This window comes from Zosterops lateralis (genome assembly GCF_965231275.1).
Source record: "Zosterops lateralis genome assembly, chromosome: W".
Lineage (NCBI taxonomy): Eukaryota > Metazoa > Chordata > Aves > Passeriformes > Zosteropidae > Zosterops > Zosterops lateralis.
The window spans coordinates 10,636,072-10,657,020 of NC_139801.1; the positions used below are offsets into that span (position 1 = coordinate 10,636,072).

General features: G+C 41.7%; 1 protein-coding gene across 4 annotated transcripts in view; it reads left to right on the forward strand.

Annotated features, from left to right (window-relative positions):
- LOC310922015 (spindlin-Z-like) overlaps window positions 1-20,949 on the forward strand; it is a 128,501-nt gene that overhangs the window by 65,885 nt on the left and 41,667 nt on the right. For 3 of the 4 annotated variants that reach the window (XM_083882300.1, XM_083882302.1, XM_083882303.1), the window contains exon 2: window positions 20,515-20,740. In XM_083882300.1, coding sequence (XP_083738426.1) covers window positions 20,689-20,740 — 52 coding nt within the window. In that variant the 5' untranslated portion in view covers window positions 20,515-20,688. Of the gene's footprint in view, window positions 1-15,637; window positions 15,778-20,514; window positions 20,741-20,949 lie in introns of all 4 variants that reach the window. The other variant, XM_083882301.1, reaches the window with a different exon arrangement.

Below are 20,949 nucleotides of genomic sequence, written 5' to 3' on the forward strand. Positions count from 1 at the left end.
TTTATAACCCGAATGATTTTATGGTTGCAACAATAAAGCTTTTACTTTTAAGATACTAGGACATTTGGGAAAGGCCAGTAAAATATTTACCTGTATTGACTGGTTTTGGTGGATGGTAGGTGCTGAATAAATAGGAAGATGCTATGAGTCAATTTCTCACAATATTAGCAGGAAGGAAAACTTTTTTGGTTATCTTGTGCTATATCTAAATTAAACAGCAATGCATCTCTTGGGTTGATCTAAAAAGGAATAAATTTACTTTGTTTCTTTGGTCGGCTGCCCTTATTCATGCCGGAAACCTTGCTTACTTTAACATTTATGGAAGCTGTAATATAAAAACAAGCAAATTATGGGTTCACACTGAGAGGTAGTTTTCATTAGAAAGATTAGTTTGTTCTACCTAGAAGGATAATCTACAGCTGAACTTCTTGCATGCTCTACTAGGGAGTTCTGATAAACCATACTTGGCATGTCCTTGGATTAGTTTTCATTCAAATCCCATTAGTGATTTGAAAGATAAAATATAAGTATGCTTACAAAATTTGAAAGCATTTTGGGGTGCATGCTTTTTCAAAAATAATTGGAAAGTACAGAAATATAATAAACAGAAAACACAATGTGACAACTATAATGAGCTTATCCTTCTGTCAAGAAAACCATTTAAAGTAGATGTTAATTTTGAGGACTCTTCCAGGCCTACTTATTAATGATGCTATTTCATTGTACATATTACCGAGAGGGGGAATGCACTTTGCATCTTTCTCTGAAGCCTTCAGCATACAGAATAGTTCAGGAATAACTGGAAAACCTGCAGACTGACAATATGGACATTTTAATGCAAACTGTTGCTTTCTTTTTTGTATGAGTTAGCAATCTTTTTCCCAGAAATGTTAGTAAAATAAAATGCTGGAAAAAGCTCAAATATGCTTGAGAGTTTAGTTAAAGCATAATTTTGCATAACCATTTAAAATAATGATTTGGGATTGTATGGATAATGTTGTTTACTGCTGAGTAACATGTGTTATTCTCCAAAAGAAGCTAGAATAACATGTTTCTTAAAATGTATGAAGAGAATTGAACAGTGTGATAAATTCTTCTTGCTTCTGAGGGCTATGGTTAGCATACTTCATTAGGGGATTGGACTATCTACATTGTAGCATAATTAAGTGTTAAGGCTCCCAATGGAAGAAATAAAATTCACCATCTTGTCAGTGAAGTTGTAACTTAATTGCTGATGTCCTGGGAAACCAAGGTAATAGAAAGAAGAGGTTTCTTTTCTACCAAATCTTGTTCACCTTTTTTTATGTCACTGCAGAAGAGACATGTACTGAGTTAGTCCATAACTTTATAAATACAGAAAAAACCCCATTCCTGTAACACTTCTCACAGAAACAACATTGCATTAAATCCCAGTGTTATCTTTTCCTCTTTAAAAATTATACTGGATTAGTAAGAAAACTCAGACAGTATTTGCATTAGTTATGGAACTTGAGTCAAGTTCATCAGATGGACAGATCTTACATGTGACAGAAACTAGGAGTTTTAGTTCTTGGATATGACTCCACAAGGTGTTAAAATGGATGGTCCAGGGGCCTTTTCAACTTTGACAATAATAGGAGGAAAAGTTAACTTGTTTTAGAGGACAGGCAAGATTCAACCTTATGTCTGACTACTTTAGGAGGTGCAACTCTCATGCCCAAAGCTGAATTACTATAATTTTTCATTTTTCCAAAAAGGAAAAAGCAATGCATTGTTAGTGATGCTAGCTGCTTGTGTTGCTTCTAAAGGTCTTCTAGAAATAGCTTTGCTTGTAGAGAAACCAGAGAACAGTTTTTAAATGCTTAGGTCCTAGAAAAAACAACAGCATGAAAGGCAGATGTTTAGTTTCTGGAAAATCTGTCCAGATGTTCAGTGTATTCTTTTCAGCTGGAACATTCTGCCTATAGAAGGGTATTGACAACATCTGAAGCATTTTTAATACCAGTAGTTCTTGTTGCAGGTTGTCCTCTATGTAGAGGGGAAAAAAGTCGTGTCTCAAACTTGAAGAAAAGTACTATTGGAAATGAGAAAATACTAAAGGAACAAATTCTCCTCTGAAAACTTCAGCTGCAGAGAACAGGGAAGAGAGTAATGTGTAGTTAGTAGCCATGTGCTTACATATATGCTGTTTCAACTAAGCAATAAGTGGTAAGGAGATCTGAAAGAAGGCTATTATATGGTTGCCTCCCCATAGAAGGGAAATGGTGTCTATCTTCCTCACTTTCTTATTAAAAAATCAATGTGTACTTGGAATAGGAATGTATTTCCTTTCTGGCTATCTATAATTGGCAGTCTAATTTACTAGCTTTAAATATAAAATAGGAAAACTTGTTTGTTTGTGTTTTCTACGAATATTGGTGATTCTATTCATTCTGTATACCTTGAAATTCTCAATTGTTTAATGTATGTAAAAGCTTATGTGTCATATTTGTTACTAATAGTTTAACTTGCTTTCAACTGTACTAGATAAAGTTCTTGGTGATTATAAAATGTATTTCAGCTTTTAGATTCATAAGGTAAAATGCCCATCTGAATTGCTGGTATAGTTCTTTCTCTTCTGCTGTAAACAGTTGTGTATGCATGGAGGATACATCTACTCTAGCACCCAGAAGACCTTCTCCCCGTCCTTCACTGACCTTGATCTCTGCAGGGCTGTTTCTCTTATATATTCTCACTCCTCTCTTTCAGCTGCTGCTGTGCAGCATTTTTTCCCCTTCTGTCAGACATATGAGCAGCTTCTGGTATCTTCTCACAAAAACCATCCCTGCAGTACCCCCCTCCAAAACCCAGTACAACAGTTTGCTGTTCATTCTCTGTGTTTTCACTAGTGACCCACTGATTGAAGTCTGATACTTATAAATGCAGTGCTGTTCGTAGTCATCCCTTGGAATTGCATGTCATATGCTACTTATGGAGGCTACCACTCTTTAAGGATAAAATCCCACATTTATGTTGGATATGGAATTTCCACCGTATTCTTAAGGCTAACAAAATATTAAGCCAGTCAGATGGAGATTAGGTGTCATGGCCATAATTTGTAGGGTACTAGAATATTTGGAATAATCCTTTGATTGCAGTAGGATTTATAAGTGCATGAAAAAGTTCCTTCTTTGCATACTTCCAAGAAGTAGAGGTTCAATTCTAGATACGAACAAAGTAGTTCTTGATATCTGGGAAAAAATTGCCCCCTTCAGTGCTTAATTTCCAAACAGCTGAACTTTGGCAGTCAATTTCAGTGATATGGCACTAGTCTTCTTGAGCTGTTAAACCTTTGGGAAATTTCACTTTATGGTTGTTTTCATATGTGGATTTTATTTATTTTAAGAATACCATGTATACTTCTGTGAATGTTTGAGACAAAGATTACCTTTCATTGTAGGGTGCATAGGGTTCACTTCAAAATTGATCTCTCTCCCAGTAATACAAAGCTTTTGAAGATGCAAGTGCTAGCGAAATATCTCCAAACTCTGGGTCCTTGAATTGGATATAGTGTGATATTCCTGTAATTTAGACTCTTTGTCCAGGATCACAGTGTCAAATGTAATAACTCTGTATTTGAGTTTTTTTTTCCTTAGAATCATAGAATCATTAAGGTTGGAAAAGACCTCTAAGACCACAAGTCCAACCTACCACTAGCACCATGTTTTACCACATAACCATGTCCTCAAGTGCCATATCCACGTTTTTTTGAACACTTTCAAGGATGGTGACTTGAACACTTTCCTGGGCAGCCTATTATAATGCTTGACAACTCTTTCACTGAAAAAGTTTTTTTCTCATATCTAATCTAAACTTGCCCTGGTGCAACTTGAGTCTATTTCCTGTTGTCTTGTCACTTGTTACCTGGGAGAAGAGACCAACACCCACCTCATACCACCACCTTTCAGGAAGTTGTAGAGAACAATAAGGTTTCCTCTGAGCTTCCTTTTCTCCAGGCTAAACAACAGAATCACAGAATATGCTGAGTTGGAAGGGACTCACAAGGATCATCAAGTCCAATACCTGGCCCTGCACAGGACCATCCCCAAGAGTCACACCATATGCCTGAGAGTATTGTCTAAAACCTTCTTGTAATCTAGCTGGCTTGGTACTGTGACCACTTCCCTGGGGAGCCTTTTCCAGTACTCAACCATCCTCTGGGTGAAGAACCTTTTCCTAATATACAACCTAAACCTCCCCTGACACAACTTGAGGCCATTCCCCTGGGTCTTGTCACTGGTCACCAGAGAGAAGAGATCAGTGTCTGCCCTTCCTCTTCCCCTGTCAAACTATTCATGGGTTTAGGTCTTAAAGGGCCAAGAGCAGTTTTTGGTTAATATTAAAAGGCAGAGAGTTCTAAATGTGGTCCTACTGAAAGCCATGAGTCTTGAGATCCCAGCGGGGCAAAACAGCAGCCTGATAGAGAGTCCTAGCCATGAGAACAGGGGCAGTTTCCTGGCCCACAGAAGAGAGGGAAAGAGTGTCCCGGCCACAGAATCAAGGCAGTTTCCCAAACTACAGGAGAGAGGGAGTCCCAGCCACGGAACAAAGGCAGTTTCCTGGCGCAAAGAGAGACTCGTTCCCAAGCAGTGTTCTCAGCAGCAGTGACCGCAACAGCAAAAGCCCCGGCAGCAACCCAAGCAATATAATACCTGACAAAGTTCTGGCAGCAGTTCCCTGGCAAAGCCCCATTCTCTCTTGTTGTAAATGGTGAAAAGGATGGACCGATTAATTGAAGGATCGACGAATAGATGCCATTGCCCCAGAAACAGGGGCGTTTTATCCATAAATCCTAAATGCATATTCATATCCCTATCTATAGTCACCCAATCAACTAAGGACACAATTCTAAAACAGTCTTTCTACACCAATCTAAACCTAATTTTGAAAGTACATAAAACTATGAAAAACTACGAAGGATAGTATCAATCTTTACACAAAACCTACACATATAGTATATCTATTAACATAAAAAGCTCTATCATATAGTATATCTATTAACGTAAAAAGTTCTATCTCATTCATGTAAAAATTGTACCTGCTCTATCTAGTACTGTGAGTGATGTTTTTGTTATGTCTAAAGCTAAGTTATCTGGCCTTAGGGCTCTGGGCTCTGTGCTAGCTAGCAAATTCTTAAGGCACTTAGTGTCTGCTTGCTTAAAACTAAAGTCTATACTTCTACTTCATATTTATGTGGCTTAATATATTTTAATTTCTCTAAAGGCTTTAATTCAATCTCTACATCTTTCTCTCTCCCTGGGGAACTCAGGGAGGGATGCATTCTGACATTCCCCTCATGAGGAAGTTGTAGACTGCAGTAAGGTCTCCCCTCAGTCTCCTCTTCTCCAGGCTGAACAGACCAAGTGATCTCAGCTGCTCCTCTTATGGCTTCCCCTCAAGACCAAGACATGCTCCAGACACTTCACCAGCTTTGTTGCCCTTCTCTGGACATACTTCAGCACCTCAATGACCTTTTTGAAGTGAGAGGCCCAGAACTGAACACAGTAGTCTGGGTGTGGCCCCACCAGTGCCAACTACAAAGGGACAATCACTTCCCTAGTCCTGCTGGCTTCTATTTCAATACAAGTCAGGATGTCATTTGCCTTCTTGGAACCTTGGCACATTGCCGGGTCATGTTCAGCCAGCTGTCAACCAACACTCCCACATCTTTTTCTGCTGGCCAGCTCTCCAGACACTCATCCCCAACCCTGTAGCACTGCATGGGGTTGTCATGATCCAAGTGTAGGACTTGGCACTTCACCTTATTGAACTCCATATGGTCAGCCTCAGCTCATCAATCTAGCCAATTGTTATGAACAAGAGTGTTTAAGATGGCTTAAAAAATCATTGGCAAGTGTATGAGCAAAAGCAAGATCCCTCTGAAGAGTGTTCCTATTCTCCAGCAAATCAACACTCTTGCCCAACTTTGTGTCATCTGTGAACTTGCTTAGGGTACACTTGATCCCCTCATCCAGGTCATCAGTAAACATGTTAAACAGAACTGTCCCCAATACTGAGCCCTGGGGAATACCACTCATGACTGACCACCAGCTGGTTGTAACTCCATTCACTACCACTCACTGGGCCCGACCATCCACAGTTTTTTACCCAGTGAAGATGTCACCTGTCCAAGCCATGGGAAGCCAATTTCTCCAAGAGAATGCTGTAGGAAATGGTGGCAAAGGCTTTACTGGAGTCTAGGTAGAAAATACCTACAGCTTTTCTGTCATCTACTAAGCAGGTCACTGTCATAGGAGGAGATCAGGTTTGTCAAGCAGGTCCTGCCTTTCATAAACCCTTGCTGGCTGGGCCTGATCTCTTGGTTGTCCTGTATGTGTCACATGATGGCACTCAAGATGATCTGCTCCATGCCCTTCCCCAGCACTGAGGTCAGGCTGACAGGCCTGTTGTTCCCCAGATCCCCCTTTTGACCCTTCTTATAGATAGGTGTCACATTTGCTAATTTCCAGTCACTCAGTGTAGTAATGGGGAACAAAGAGACATGGACCCCCTTATGTATCTGAAGGAGAGCTCTTTATTGTAGAAATCACCCCCCTTTTATACCTTTATTCTCAACCAGACAAAACCAAAACTTAACAGAAGGACACAGTCTGCTGTCCACGAGGCATAACTATCTCTCACCCCCCCAACCAACTAACCGTAACAACTTAACAATTATAAACCCCAATCCCACATCCTCCCCCCCTCCTTTTTTTTTTTTATTAAGCAGCTCTTAAAACATGAATAACAGTGGCAACAATAATAATCATAACAACTTTTCAAAAACTGTAACATATGCCTTTAACATAGCAACTACATCAGGACGGTGTGACAAAAGATCGCACACACTGTGCTGGAACTCACTTCACATGGTGGCCTGTGGACATGCAGGCATAACCTCTTCCCCATGTTAATAAGTCTAGGGGTCCTTTCCATTGTCCAGTTAGTAAGTCCTTTACCATTACTGGAGATCTTGGATGAGCCTTTGTGTTGAAGGAATACTGTCTCTCGCATGCAGTCTGTCCCATCTCGTCCCAATTTAAAAAATTGAGGACATATAGGGCTTTAGCTGGTCTGTCGTGCGGGCACCCCAACTTCTCCCCTTTTTGTTTTTCAAACATGGTCTTTAGGGTTCTATGGGCATGCTCAACAATAGCTTGCCCTGTGAGATAGCAGGGAATGCCCATATTGAGAGACATACCCCATTGCTGCAAGAAGTTACAAACTCGTTCTGAGGTGTAGGCAGGTCCATTGTCTGTTTTGATGGTGTTGGGAAGGCCTAGAGTGGCAAAACAGGTAAGCCAATGCCGGATAGCATCACAGGCCTTCTCTCCGGTGTGAGCGGTTGCCATTAGAAAATGAGAATAGGTGTCAATAGATACATGAACATATTTTAAATGACCAAACTCTGGGATATGGGTAACATCAGTTTGCCAAATGAAGTTTGATAGAGGTTAGCATGTGTTCAGAGTGTAATGAACCACGTGTAAATGTATCAGTCTCTGAGGGTCCAGCCTTTGCAGACAAGTGGCTAAAATTAATTTCAGCGAGATCGCTCTTCAGAGGTGTTTCGTAAAGCAAAAGATTTAATAAAGAAAAATACCAAAATAACAAACGTTATAGAAAACAAAAGAAAAGCCCCACACAGGTGTCTGAGAAAACCTCTGACACCTTGCTAAAACACTCCAAAAAGCCTTTTTCTTCCTTAGTGCTCCTTCCTAAATACTGAATGTTCCAGGAGGGACAATTTGGCTTGCAGCCAATAGAGAGAGAGAGATACAAGGTTTGAAGAATGGTGACAAGGTCCAATAGATGCTTATCTCTTGGCCCTGAGCCAATTACTGCCAGGAGGGTATGGAAAAATCTAGACAAACTTCCTAAAATGTCTAGAGGTAAACTGAAACTCTTTCCCTATTTGGAAACACTTGCTGGGGGTGTGGGAAATGCATTCCAACAGAAGTTAGCAGTTAAACCTTGGGGGTTAGTGCCTTCTGCTAAAGGAGCAGGAGCAACCCCATGACAGGAAGGACAATGCAACAGGATAACTTGGCTTGTGCAAAAGCATTTGGTACCACACCAGTCACTGCAGTGATATCTGCATAGTTGTTGCCTTCTGCAATAGGGCTGGGTAAACCTGTGTGGGAGCAAATATGCAACACATAAAAATCATGCTGGCGGCTGTTAATCAAAGTCCATAGTGTTCTTAGCTCTGTAAACAAAAGATGGTTAGTAGCATGCTTCAAATAGGAAGATTCTAAATGGAATACAACACTGGCAGCATATGAGGAATCAGTTATGATGTTAAGTGGTTCCTGTGAAAAAAACTGGAAGGCGTATCGAATAGCAGCCAATTCTAAAATTTGCACGGAAGCATCCTTTAACATTAATACCCTCTTATGCCACTGGACAGTCACCTGCACACCAAACCACTGCAGCTTTGTTGTTTTTTCTGGATGCGTCTGTAAAAACAGTTGGTCTGTTGGCAGGGGTCATGCTGCAGTGGCGTTTTGCATACAAGGGGAGTGTCTTAGTTTGGAAAGACAGGTGTCTGCCAGGGAAAAGCCAGAGCTTCCCTTGGAATGGAGAATGTAAACTCCCTCCCTCTGAATTATAATTTTGAAATTAAGGGGCTTTCAGGCAAAGATATGGGAATAGGAATAACAGCTCTTTACTAGGAATATTAAAAATGTAGTAGTACAAAAAAGCAAATGAACAAAAAAAGAAAAAAAACACTGACAGAGACAAAACATGACCTGACACCCTGTTGGTCAGGGAGTTGGTTGCAGTCCAATTAAGTCCTCCTAGAGTGACAGATGTGATTCTGTTGGAGCAGAGATGATCCTGTAGAAGGGTCCAGTAGTGGCGAGATGGGTTTGGTCTTCCTCTGGGAATCCAGTGGAAAACAGGCTGTCCTGGTGTTCTGATTCTCAGGTTTTATCCAGGTAGGAATGCTTGGCTCCTCCCACTGGGTGGAGTATCTCACAATGGGTTGATGTAATTTTATCAGTCATGCAGAGAGCCTTAATGGCCCATTAACAGCAGATATCCCCCGGAGAGAGGATGGGTTGTGGAAGAGATAAAGAAACACTGCCCGACCTGATTTTAACAGCTGGCCGATTAACAGAAAGACACCTGCCCCCTCCCCCCTGGAGTTGAGATAAAGAAAAACACCTCTTCAACCAGTTTCAACAGATGAGAATAGAATACATCTTGCATTGCAACCCAAGACAGGGAGGTTACCCATCTCCATCCATAAATGATGTGAGGGATAATGGATGGATAATTTTCCAGAAAAATCTGCAAGTGCAATTTGAAAATTAGTATTTTTTTAATAGCAACTATGACAAATTATCTTTACTTGCAGGTATGTAGATGGTATGCAGATCTTGGTCGTTGAGAGTCTGCAGTGACTCTCTGCCTCTCTTAAATAATACAAGGATATATCATTAACAGTCCACACAGTCTTTGTTGCTGTGTGTGGTAAGAATAACCATTCTAACACATGTAAAGGGTCTTTATTATTAACAAACCATTGAAACAGAACAGCAAAAGATTGAAACTTGCTAGCAATTATGGCAAAGTTCACATTTATCAGGATCCCATCTCCAATTTTTTCAGTTTTCTAGTGCTTGAACACAGTGTGCAAGGGCAGTTTTAGCTTCTGGGGTCAGCTGTCAAAACGAATGCAGGTGGGGATTTCCTCTAAGTCAAAAGGTGTAAAAGTTCTATAGATAGACCCAAAACAGGACACAGCCAATTCAAAGAACCTAGCAGTTTCTGTAAACTCATTTAGAGTGTTTTTAACACAGAGCCTTAAAGGCTGAGGGCTGATGGTCTGTTGAGTAATTCTCCACCCCAGATAATGCCACGGGGACTCACGCTGCACCTTTTCAGGTGCCGCGATTAGTCCTGCATTCTGAATTGCCTGCATGACAGCTACCTGAATAGAACATAAGATGGATTGATCATGAGCTTCAAGTAAAATGTCATCCATATAATGATATATGGTTGCAGCAGGAAATTTACGACAGACAGGCTGCAGAGCAAGATTAACTACCCTTTTGCATATAGTTGGACTGTTACACATGCCTTGTGGCAACACTGTCCAATGAAATCTCTTCATTGGTTCTGCATGATTCAAGGTAGGCACAGAAAAGGCAAACCGAGCTGCATCATCAGGATGTAGAGGAATGGTGAAAAAGCAGTCTTTTAGGTCTAAAATTACTAAGGGCCAATTGAGGGGAATCATTGTGGGTGATGGAAGCCCAGGTTGCAGAGCACCCATAGGTTCAATAACTGCATTTACTGCCCATAAATCCTGCAGTAATCACCACTTGCCATTTTGCTTAGGTATACAGAATATAGGGGTGTTCCAGGGGCTAGAAGATTGACGGATATGGCCTAAGGACAATTGTTCTTCTACAAGCTGTTTTAAATTTAGTAGCTGTTCCTTTTGTAGGGGCCATTGGTTGACCCACACTGGGTCTTGAGTCCTCCATGTGAGTTTACATATGCCCAATATTTGGTTTTGGAATGACTGATCAATGGCCCCTATGAAAAAGGTTTTCTGGTGAGGTCGAGTCTATTTGTATGGTTGTTCCAAATTGTCCCAGAACATCTCTTCCCCATAATGTGCATGGTATAGAGGCAACAAATGGAGCAATCCGGGCAGTTTGCCAATCAGGGCCAAGGACAAGCCAGAGGAGAGCACTCTGTCTAGGGCACTGCATTCCTCCCGCCTCAATTAGGGTTGATGTAGGGCTGGTTGTAGGCTAATTGCTAGGCCGTTCACTGCTTTTAATAATAGAGACATTAGCTCCAGTATCAACAAGCCCTTTAAATTTTTTGCCATCTATACTGCATGTCAAGATTGACTGAGATGTTGTAATAGAGCTTGTCCAGAATACCTGTGGCTGACCGGTGTTACCAAAGTTATTTGTGCCACGTTTACCCTTGCCACTAAGGGTTTTGTTGGAAAAAGGAATAAGTTGTCCAATACATTGACCTGCAGGTATAAAGCAGGGTGGCATGGGAGTCTACAGCATAATTTGTATTTCCCCTTCATAATCTGAGTCAGTAACTCCAGGTAGCACAAAAAACCCCAATTTAGTAGCAGATGAACACCCTATTAGCAAGACATGTATATTACTACCAAGGGGTCCCCACACTCCAGTAGGAACCAAGTGCACTGAAGATGTCATAAGAGTTACTGATTCTTTGGAGGTAAGGTCCAGCCCTGCACTGCCTGTGGTTACAGGCAGGAACTCGCTTTGCCAAATGTTTTGCCTTGCATTTTTTTGATTCTCCAGAGCGCGTGGACTTGCCTCCCGCTGGAAGTTTCCCAGCTGTGTAGCCTTCCCTTTTACAGGGTTCTGGGAGTGGCAATCAGCAGCTCAATGTTTCCCTCTTCCACACTGGGGACCAATCTCTAGGTGGTAGTTTTCTCTCTTCCCTTTGTGGAGGGCAATCCTTTTTAAAATGAACCCTTGAACTGCATTTAAAACAACCCCCTGCCCGCGTGTCCAAAACCTGGAAGCAAGCAGCAGGAGATGTAGCAAGGAAGATATAGTCTGTTGCTGGTCCCAAGTCCAGGCTGGAGTCGTTGAGATCTTCCCAGAAGTACTGTGGGGGCTGCAAGATCTTAGACTCCTCATTCTCCTCGCTGGCTAAGCCTGACCCTGGAGCAGCATGCAGAGAGCCAGGGGCAAGATCCAGCTGTGCAGCCTCCAGGCTAGTTTGCTCATGGGAATTCATGGCCTCCAGGTGGGACATCATAGCAAATTCCAGCAGGGAAGTTGATTTGAGGCCATCGGCAGTTGGGTCCTCTGAGGAGGCAAGGCAGAAGCAACAGCAATGCTGGGGCCCGGTGCAAGGGCTGCATGGCGGTGCCGCAGCACAGTCCCTCCGGCTTCTCTAGCCATGGCAGTGACATTCCTGCCGCCCTGCCTGGGCCACCCAGCAACAGCCACGGTATGGCCTTGGCAGCACCCACACCAGGGGAGCAGCCCACACGCCGCTCCCATGTGGATCAGCCCAAAGGGACCATGGCAGGACCTGCGTCCAGAGCCACGGCGGGACCGGTGTTGGGAGCCTCAGGCTCTGCACTGTCAGCCTTGGTGGGCACGGGCACAGCCACCACTGGCGGGCACGCTCCATGGCTGAAGTGGTGACAAACTGGAACCTGCTCACATCCTCCTGGTTGCACACCTACGTGTTCCAGACCACCTGGCACTTAGGCACCTTTGCTGCTGTGCTGAGCACCTACACAGCCAGTGCCCTGCTGCACAGCCTCAGTTTCCACCTGGCCACTGTCCTGCTGTCCCTGGGCCTCATCACCTACACTGAGCATGCCCTGAGGCAGAGCTTGGCTGCCATCTTTGACACTTGTGTCCTGTCCAAGTGCTGCCCTCCTCGCTGCAGCCACCACCACAAAGATGTGCTATGGATGCAGGCGCAGAGTGGGGCCAGGGCAGTTGTGCCCGAGGGCGTGCAGGGGCCCCGGGCTGTGATTATAGTCCAGTTCTCTGTATGCTGGGCACTGGCTCGGTGCATACACAACTGGGCAGGCAGCAACAACTGCCAATTCGCCCTCCTTCATGGCAGCTTCCCTGCATTTTCGCCAACGCTGGATTACAATGTTGCCATTTTGGGCAGGAAGCGAGCCCACCGCCTGCTCGTAACGCGGGAACTCCATGCTGAGGGGATCAACTGCACAGGGATTTCCATTGGGGTAAGGCAATTTCTCAGGGCACGGATTAATCTCGGCATTGGATACGGGTTTCAGTGGCACTGAGGACTCAGGAGAATTACCTTCTGAAGCCGCATAATGGCTATCAATCACGTGGTTTCCTTTAATGGCTGCCATGATAGCCCCCCACATGGCGAGATGCCTGCAGGCTTCAGCATAGCTGTCCCTGGCAGTATCAAAAAGTCTCTCCCCTATTGCCTGCCAGACTTCTAATTGAAGAGGGCCATTAAAGGGAAAATCTCTAACATAATTAGACACCTGGTCCAACAGGGTGCTTAATTTCGCATCAACAGTATTAATAATTTGCTGATGTAGGAGCCGCTGTATCTGGTCCAAGCTCCTCCTTTGTTCCAGGGATATTCTACCTCCCATATTGTTCCCACTTGGTTACTCACCTACACTAGGTAAGGTGTGCACACTTTTGATTCCTTGAGTTCCTTCCCGAACTCTTCCCAGATCCTTCCCCGCATCCTTTTCCTGGACTCTTCCTAGCCGGCTGACTCCTTAACTCAGTAGAAGTTGCTACCAGAACAATGCACACCCTGCACTGCTTTAGAGGTCCCAATTCAGGCCAGCCATTTGTAGCAATGAGGAACAAAGAGACATGGACCCCCTTACGCATCTGAAGGAGATCTCTTTATTGAAGAAATCACCTCCCTTTTATACCTTTAATCTCAACCAGACAAAACCAAAATTTAACAGAAGAAGGACACCCATTGGCTGGCTCAGCTGCAGTCTGCTGTCCACAAGTCATAACTATCTCTCACTCTCCCAACTGACTTCTAATCATAATAACTTTAACAATTATAACTCCATATCCCACAATGTGGCACCTCCCTGGTTGACAAGTACTGCTGGTAAATGATTGAAAGTGGCTTGATAGGCACTTCGGCCAGCTCCCTCAGTCCCTTTGAGTGAATCCCATCCATCCCCATTGACTTGTGGAGGTCTAAGTGGCACTGCAGGTCACTGACCATTCCCTCCTGGATTATGGAGGCTTTATTCTGCTCCCCATCTCTGTCTTCCAGCTCAGGAGGCTGGGTACCCTGAGGACAACTGATCTTACCAAAGATTGAGACAAAGAAGACAAGCAGTACCTTGGCCTTTTCCTCATCCTTTGTTACTATGTTTCCCCCTACATCAAAAAAAGGATGGAGATTCTCCTTGTTCCCGCTTTTGTTGCTGATGTATTTTTAGAAACATTTTTTGTTGTCTTTTACAGCAGTGACCAGAGCCAAAGCTCTCTGTTCTGCCATGCCAGTTGTCTTCTGTGCTGGCTCATCTTTCAGCATGGGGACAGCCTGCTCCTGCTCCTTTAATATTTCCTTCTTAAAGCATATTCAGCCTTCCTGGACTATTTTGCCCTTCAGGACTGCCTCCCAAGGGACTCTCTCAACCAGTCTCCTAAATAGGCCAAAGTCTGCCCTCCAGAAGTCTAAGGTAGCAGTTATTCTGACCTCTCTTCTTATTTTTTTGATAATTGAAAACTATAATTTCTTGATTGCTTTGCCCAAGACAGCCTCTGACTTTCACTCTGAGCAGTCCTTCTCTATTTACAAACAGCAGGTCCAGCAGGGCACCCTCCCTGGTTATCTCATTTACCAGCTGTGTCAGGAAGTTCTCTTCCATGCACTTCAGGAACCTCCTGGACTGTTTCCTGTCTGCTCTGTTGTATTTCCAGTAGACATCTGGTAGGTTGAAGTCCCCCATGAGAATAAGGTCCAGCAATCACAAGATTACCCCCAGCTGCTTATAGAATATTTCATCTGCCTCTTCATCCTAGTTGGGTGGTCTATAACAGTCTCACTGGGATATCTTCCTTGTTAGCCTTCTCCCTGATTCTTTGTGTAATGGGTTGACCCTGCCTGGATGCCAGACATCCACCAAAGACACTCTATGACTCCCCTCTGTAATTGGACAGGAGACACAAAATATAACAAAAGGATTCATGGGTTAGAGAAAAGGTCTGAGGGAGATTACTCACCAAATACTCTCATGGGCAAAACAGACTCAAATTTGAGGTATTGATTTAATTTATTGCTAACAAAATCAGAGCAGGACAATGAGAAGTAAAATAAGACCTTAAAAATACCTTTGCCACACCCCTCCCTGCTTCCCAAGCTCTATCTCCTCTCCCCAAGCTGTGCAGGGAGACAGGGAATGAGGATTATACTCAGTTCATCACAAATTGTTTCTGCTGCTGCTCAGGGAGAGGAGCCCTTCTCTTGCTCCAATGTGGGGTCTCTCCTACAGGAAACAGTTCTCCATTAACTTCTCCAGTGTGAGTCCATCCCACGGACAACAGTCCTCCCCAAATTGCTGCAATGTGGGTCACTCTTCCATGGGGTGCAGTCATTCAGGCACAGCTTCTTCAGTGTGGATCTCCCACAGGGTCACAAGTCCTACCAGGAAATCTGCACCAGCATGGGCTTCTCCACGGGTCTGTAGATCCCTGCCAGGAGCTACCAAAACCTGGCCATAAAAACCCAGTACACTTACATTAAACACTCAACTCTATAACTACCATCATGTGAGAGACTGAAATGGTAAAGGTTAATGACTCAATCGATCATTTGCAAAAGCAGCAGGGTGCTTTGCTGAGGGCAGATTTGCATCCCCCAACCAAAGGGAAGGAGGAGAGTTTTTGGGTATGCGGTGGCAAAGCTGTCTCAATGAGCCCTGCTAACTCCTGAGCTAAAATCCTTTTTTTCCCCCTTTGAGATGGATGGACCCCATCTGTTGCCAGCAGGCTCGGTGTCACATAAACTGACCCATGATCAAAACCCCCAAAATTCTAATGGTAACACCAGTCTCAAAGCCAAATGTTCATCTGCATGATTTTCCTGTTTATTGCCCCATCATTCCTTGCAGGGAACTGACAGGACAGAAGAGAACACAACTTGTGCTCCAGATCCTTCAACCAGTTGTCCCAAGGCCCTGAGGTCCCTCTTGGTTGTCTGCAGCCTTCTTGCTGGGACTTTGTCACTGCCCACCTGAAAAAGCAGTAGCAGGTAATAGTGTGGCATACCAGACTGGGAAGTTTCTTGGTGGTGTCCCTTACCCAGGCCCCAGGAAGGCAGCATACTTCCCTATGGGTTGGGTCCAGTCAGCATACTGGGCCCTTTGTTCCTTTCAAGAGAATCACCAATGACTACTACTTCTTTACTACTACAACTTTTCTTTTTTTCTTAACTGAGGAGGTCATGATGCAGTGGGTAGGCTGCCCTGCCCTAGGCAACCCCTCCAGCCTGGATGGATTTTCATCCACATTCTCATTTCCCTGATCCTCAGATTCCAGGGTTTGTAACTATTGTATAAGGGCACCTGGGAAGGTGAAGTAGGTTGAGAGGGGATTTGCCTGCCACCCTCAGTAGAAACCCATTTCTACACCCCTCCATCTCTACAGTCTCCTCCTTCTTCCTGACAGGGAGAGGGTAGGAGATCTATTGTTTCTATTGCTTCTTGTGAAGTAAATGGCAGGTCATTTGTCTAAGTCATGGTAGAGTGCGGCTCCACTGGTCAATCTCCTCAGAGTCCTTGATACTTCTTAGTCTTTCTACTTCTTTCAGCTCTGCCACTGGGCTGAGCATTTTGTTGACCTGATTGCACTTCACATAGCTGTTTTCTCTGTTGTTCTCTGAGAGCAGTGCCAGACTGGCACTTCTTGCAGCCTAAGACCTGGATGGTTGTGTGTTTTTGTGGACACTCCATCTGGGTTGCCACATCCTTTCTGGTGCGCACAGAGGAAACAGCTTCTGTCCAAGTGGAAACTATATCTGAGCTCCCTTGATGAGGGCAATGGCCATCAACTCAGCTAACTACTTCAGCTGCAGAGCCTCAGTGCTCTCCCTTCATACCCTTCCTCGTGATCTGCCATGCAAACTGCCACACCATGCCGCACACTGTTTGTGGGGTTTTTTTCACAGAAGGTGGAAAAATCCCACTTGGCTTTTTTTTTTGTTCAAGTCTATTGGCAGATGGGTTCTGCAATGCAGACAAGAATGTTTGAGTGCCTTGCATGTCTCACAGTAACCATCTGTGTAAGCATAAGGGTGGTACAGACTAAGCTAAAAACTATTATAGAAGCTTTCAGAGGAAATATGGGGTTTTCTCCCTGAAATACAATAAATTTTTTGAAACAGGAATAGCTGCTTTGTGACTTGGGGAGGGTGAGAATTCTATGCTTTCATGCTCTCTCTACTGGTGTTTCCATTATGATTTTCAAATGTAGTATGGGAGTTCTGAAAATTAGTGTTACGAGATTATATTCTTCAGAAGTTAGGAGTATGGTCATCGAACCCCTAAAATTTAAAATACTGAGCAACTTCATTAAAATATTATTTTATAATATTAACTCTAATGAAGTTCTTACTGCTGCCTTTAATGCTGAGTTAAGTATGCACTCCGTGATTATTTAAAAATATCTATTGCAAAAATAAGACCCCTTAAATGCTAAATTGAATTAAGTGAGAGAGTGCTTTAACAATGTACATCATGAGAAAAATCCAGAGGAAAGAGAGAACAAGCTATACTGCTTGTTTCATTAACAACTGTATCTTGCTAATTCAAGGGAAAGAACAAGTATGGCAGAAAACATCAGAAATGGTACTTTCAGGATTTCTGTCTCCTTTTTTTTTTAATGAACTTTAAATGCAGTGTTTCTGTTCTCATAAAACTGCACTAATGCTTCAATTCCATGAACCTCATGTTTCACCTGAAATACTATGCCTCAGTGTCACTAAGCTAAAGATGTGCTGAAAGGTGATTTAGACAAAACTTGTTTAAACTATTGGCTCAGAAGGTTTCTGAAAGATTAAAATCCTTTGTAAAGCTACCTACATAGTTCTGAACATTTGGAGTGTTACCTAAGGGGTAGGAAATATTTGGATTATTGCTCAACTGAATATTGCTCTTAACTCTTCTTCCAATGTTTTTTTAAATTTTTTAGAACTCCTAAATTATATTGACTTCTATAGTTTTATGCTATAATAGGGAGTTCTTTCCTCTAGACCTTCTTAAAAAACTTTTTTCTGCTCTATAGTATGGTAAAATCCTCATCTAATTTATCCATTTGCTTATGCTGATATTGTTATTAAAAATAAACTGCAACATGCTTTCTCTTGCATTTGATGTTGTTGAAACAAAGTTGAAAGAGAAAAGTTTACAAAAAGATCAAAAACATTTTAATTCAGTTCCAGATTCATTATAAAATATTGTAATCTGATCCTAGAATTCATTGAGTACATGCACGTAGCGAAGATAAAATTCTGTATTTACCCAAATATAACCTGATCTGTTTTGCTTCACTTTTTAAGGTATATTAACTGTGGTGGTGGCATTAGAATGTATTTTGTTATGCTAGTTTTTACTGAAAAACCTCTATATAGTACATTGTTTTTCTAGATATTCTGATATTAAAAAGGGAAAGAAAATCTGGTGAACTTTAGGTAGCACTTCTTTTTTTTCCCTTTAACAGTAATGGTACAGCATTTATAGTTCCATTGTCTACAACAGCCACTTATATAGACACCCAACAAGGAATGGTTTGTACACATTTCAGATTATTTCAATCTTCAGTTAAATAATCAATGGTAGCATCAATATAGCATTTTAGAGAAAATTTAATTAGCAATTTTATTTTATATAGAAATATTAAATATATTTATATGTTTTAAATATGTATACACACACATGCACGGTTTATATGACAGTACTTCTTGTTTTGCAAGCTAATTGCTTCCTATTGTTTCTTCAAATGTGTTTTAAACCTCGACTATTGTTCTTCTGGTACTGTACACCATTACTGTGTATATAATGGCTAGATTTCAGAAAGAGGTGAAATATGGAAAAACTAAGCTTCTCTAAATGGTACTTAAATTTATTTTCACAAATTCTTATTGCTTCCAGACTGAATGTCTAAAAAGTTAGTTCTTCCAAATATAGTGCAGATCTTTCCAAAAACTACAAATTGCCAAATACTTGTTTAAACTAGAAATACAAGAAACTAGTATTTAATTTTGTTTGTCTCTCTACTAGTAGCAGCTGCAGTAGCATCAACAACAGCGGCATTTGATCAGTGTTTTTCATGAGCCTCGTAGCATTCTCAAAGTAGTGCATTTTATTCTATTTTTGGCCAACCAGGTTATAACACAAATTTTCTACATCCTTGCTGGGCCTATCCTAAGCTAAGATTGATGTGTGACAATATTCGTAATTTCTTGCAAAAATTCTAGGCATATAGCTCTATCTGTTCTATCTAGGAATGTTTAGCAAGGTTACATTGCTTTTGTTATGTCTAGGACTTAACTATCTTTGCAAAAGGCAATGCCAATTGAACTTTAAACTAGACTTCAGGGCTTCTCTTACTGTATTAGTATACAGGCTCTTATTTGTTTAAGGCACTCTACTTATTTAAAACTAAGCCTGCATTTCTACCTCATGTCTGTGTGGATTTATGTATCTTAGTTTCTCTGAAGGTTCTAATTCAGTCCTCACATTTCTGGACACTCCTGGGCCTGTATGAATGATGCCCAGAGGGATTTTGCATCCCAACATCTACTACTCTTTATTTCTAGGAATATCCCTCTGCATTGATCTAATATTCCTAGTAGTTAGCAAATGTGATTCATGGAAGAAGTGGCAGTGTTAGTAGATGGAAATGCAAGTTTCAGCAGAGCACTTATACTATACCTCAAAGCATATGCTTGTATATTCAGTTATTCAGTAAGGCATGAACATAAGATGCACCTTTTTCCACTGCTGGATTAGAGACATTCCTCTGTTTTTTACCATTTGTCAAAATTAACAGCAGGTTCCAAAGCTGCTGATGGGAAGAAAAAAAGTGAAAGGGAGAAGGCTACTGATGATTGACAAATTGTAGAGGATATGATTACAGCAATCACATTTCTTAAGGAAACCAGGCTAAAAGGATGAGCTGACCTGTTGTTTTAGCTGTGTGCAACATTGAAATAAATGGATTAATTAGGAGAGATGTTTGCTGTCCAGAAACATTAGTCTGAAGTAATTGATCTGTAATGCTTCAAAATTTTAGGTGATAACAAGTGTCTGTAATTTAAATCTTGGAAAACACTTAAAAGAGTTGCCCTCCCAAATCTCTCTAATCTAGAGAAATGTGACTACTAAATGTTTCAGGAATCAGAATTTAGGTGTAGTGAATCAGCAATGACTTTTGCAAATCTTCCATAAACTAATGACTTCACAAATTTGTAGTTTGCATATTGCAATAGAAGCTGTGGGAGGTTTTACCTTTTACATGTTAAGATTTTTTTTTTCTACATTTTTAAATGTGTCCATAGAGAAAGAATTCTGATATGTGAGTGTGAAGCATTTTGTTTTGTTTTCTAACAAATGGAAGTAGTTGGATTTTGCTTTGTCGGGTGAATGTAGTACAGTTTGTTCTGTTTTCAAGCAGGGTTTTTAAAGTACTAGTCATTCTTTCCTATACTAACTGGTGGGGTTTGGGTTTTTTTTTTTACTAGTTTTTTTCAATGAGTTCCTGTGGATGACTGATCTGATACAGAACTTGCATTGAGAATATGAGGAAAAGTGTGAGCCTTAATATTTGGCTGTCTTCTTGCCTAACCATCCTCTGTTTACTGAATGCATCCAGAATAACAGAATATGAAAAGACTTCTCATTGAACATGAAAGAAAAAATATTTTGTTTCACTTCATTGTTTATTTTAACCAAGTCTCAAATCAGACTATATTTTCTGATTTGTTTTTCAGAGTGATATAACTGAAAGTGCTTCTCCTATATTTGAGGAAGAACAAATTGATGATTGGATGGTATATTAATAAGTAGCTGTTGTATTACAAGAATAAGAAGATATTTGGGGAGTTGGGAAGAACTGGATTTTCACCCTAGTCTAGCAGCTTTGCTGCTCACTTAAACACAGATGAATGAAGACCCCATTTGGAAAATCACCAGGTCAGCGGTCCAGAGCTGATGCAGGTGAGATGCTATTGAATTTGAGGGTTGTTGTTTTTCAGTGGGTAAAAAAGTGTCCTTATAGATTTTTCTTATGTACTCATGGTTTTATGAAACTGTTACTGTTTGGTATTGATTCGAAGGATTGATGGTTGTTGGGTTTTTTGGGTTTTTTTAAGATAAGAATTATTGGAACAGTGGAATTGAAAGGATATACATAAATTTAAACTGAA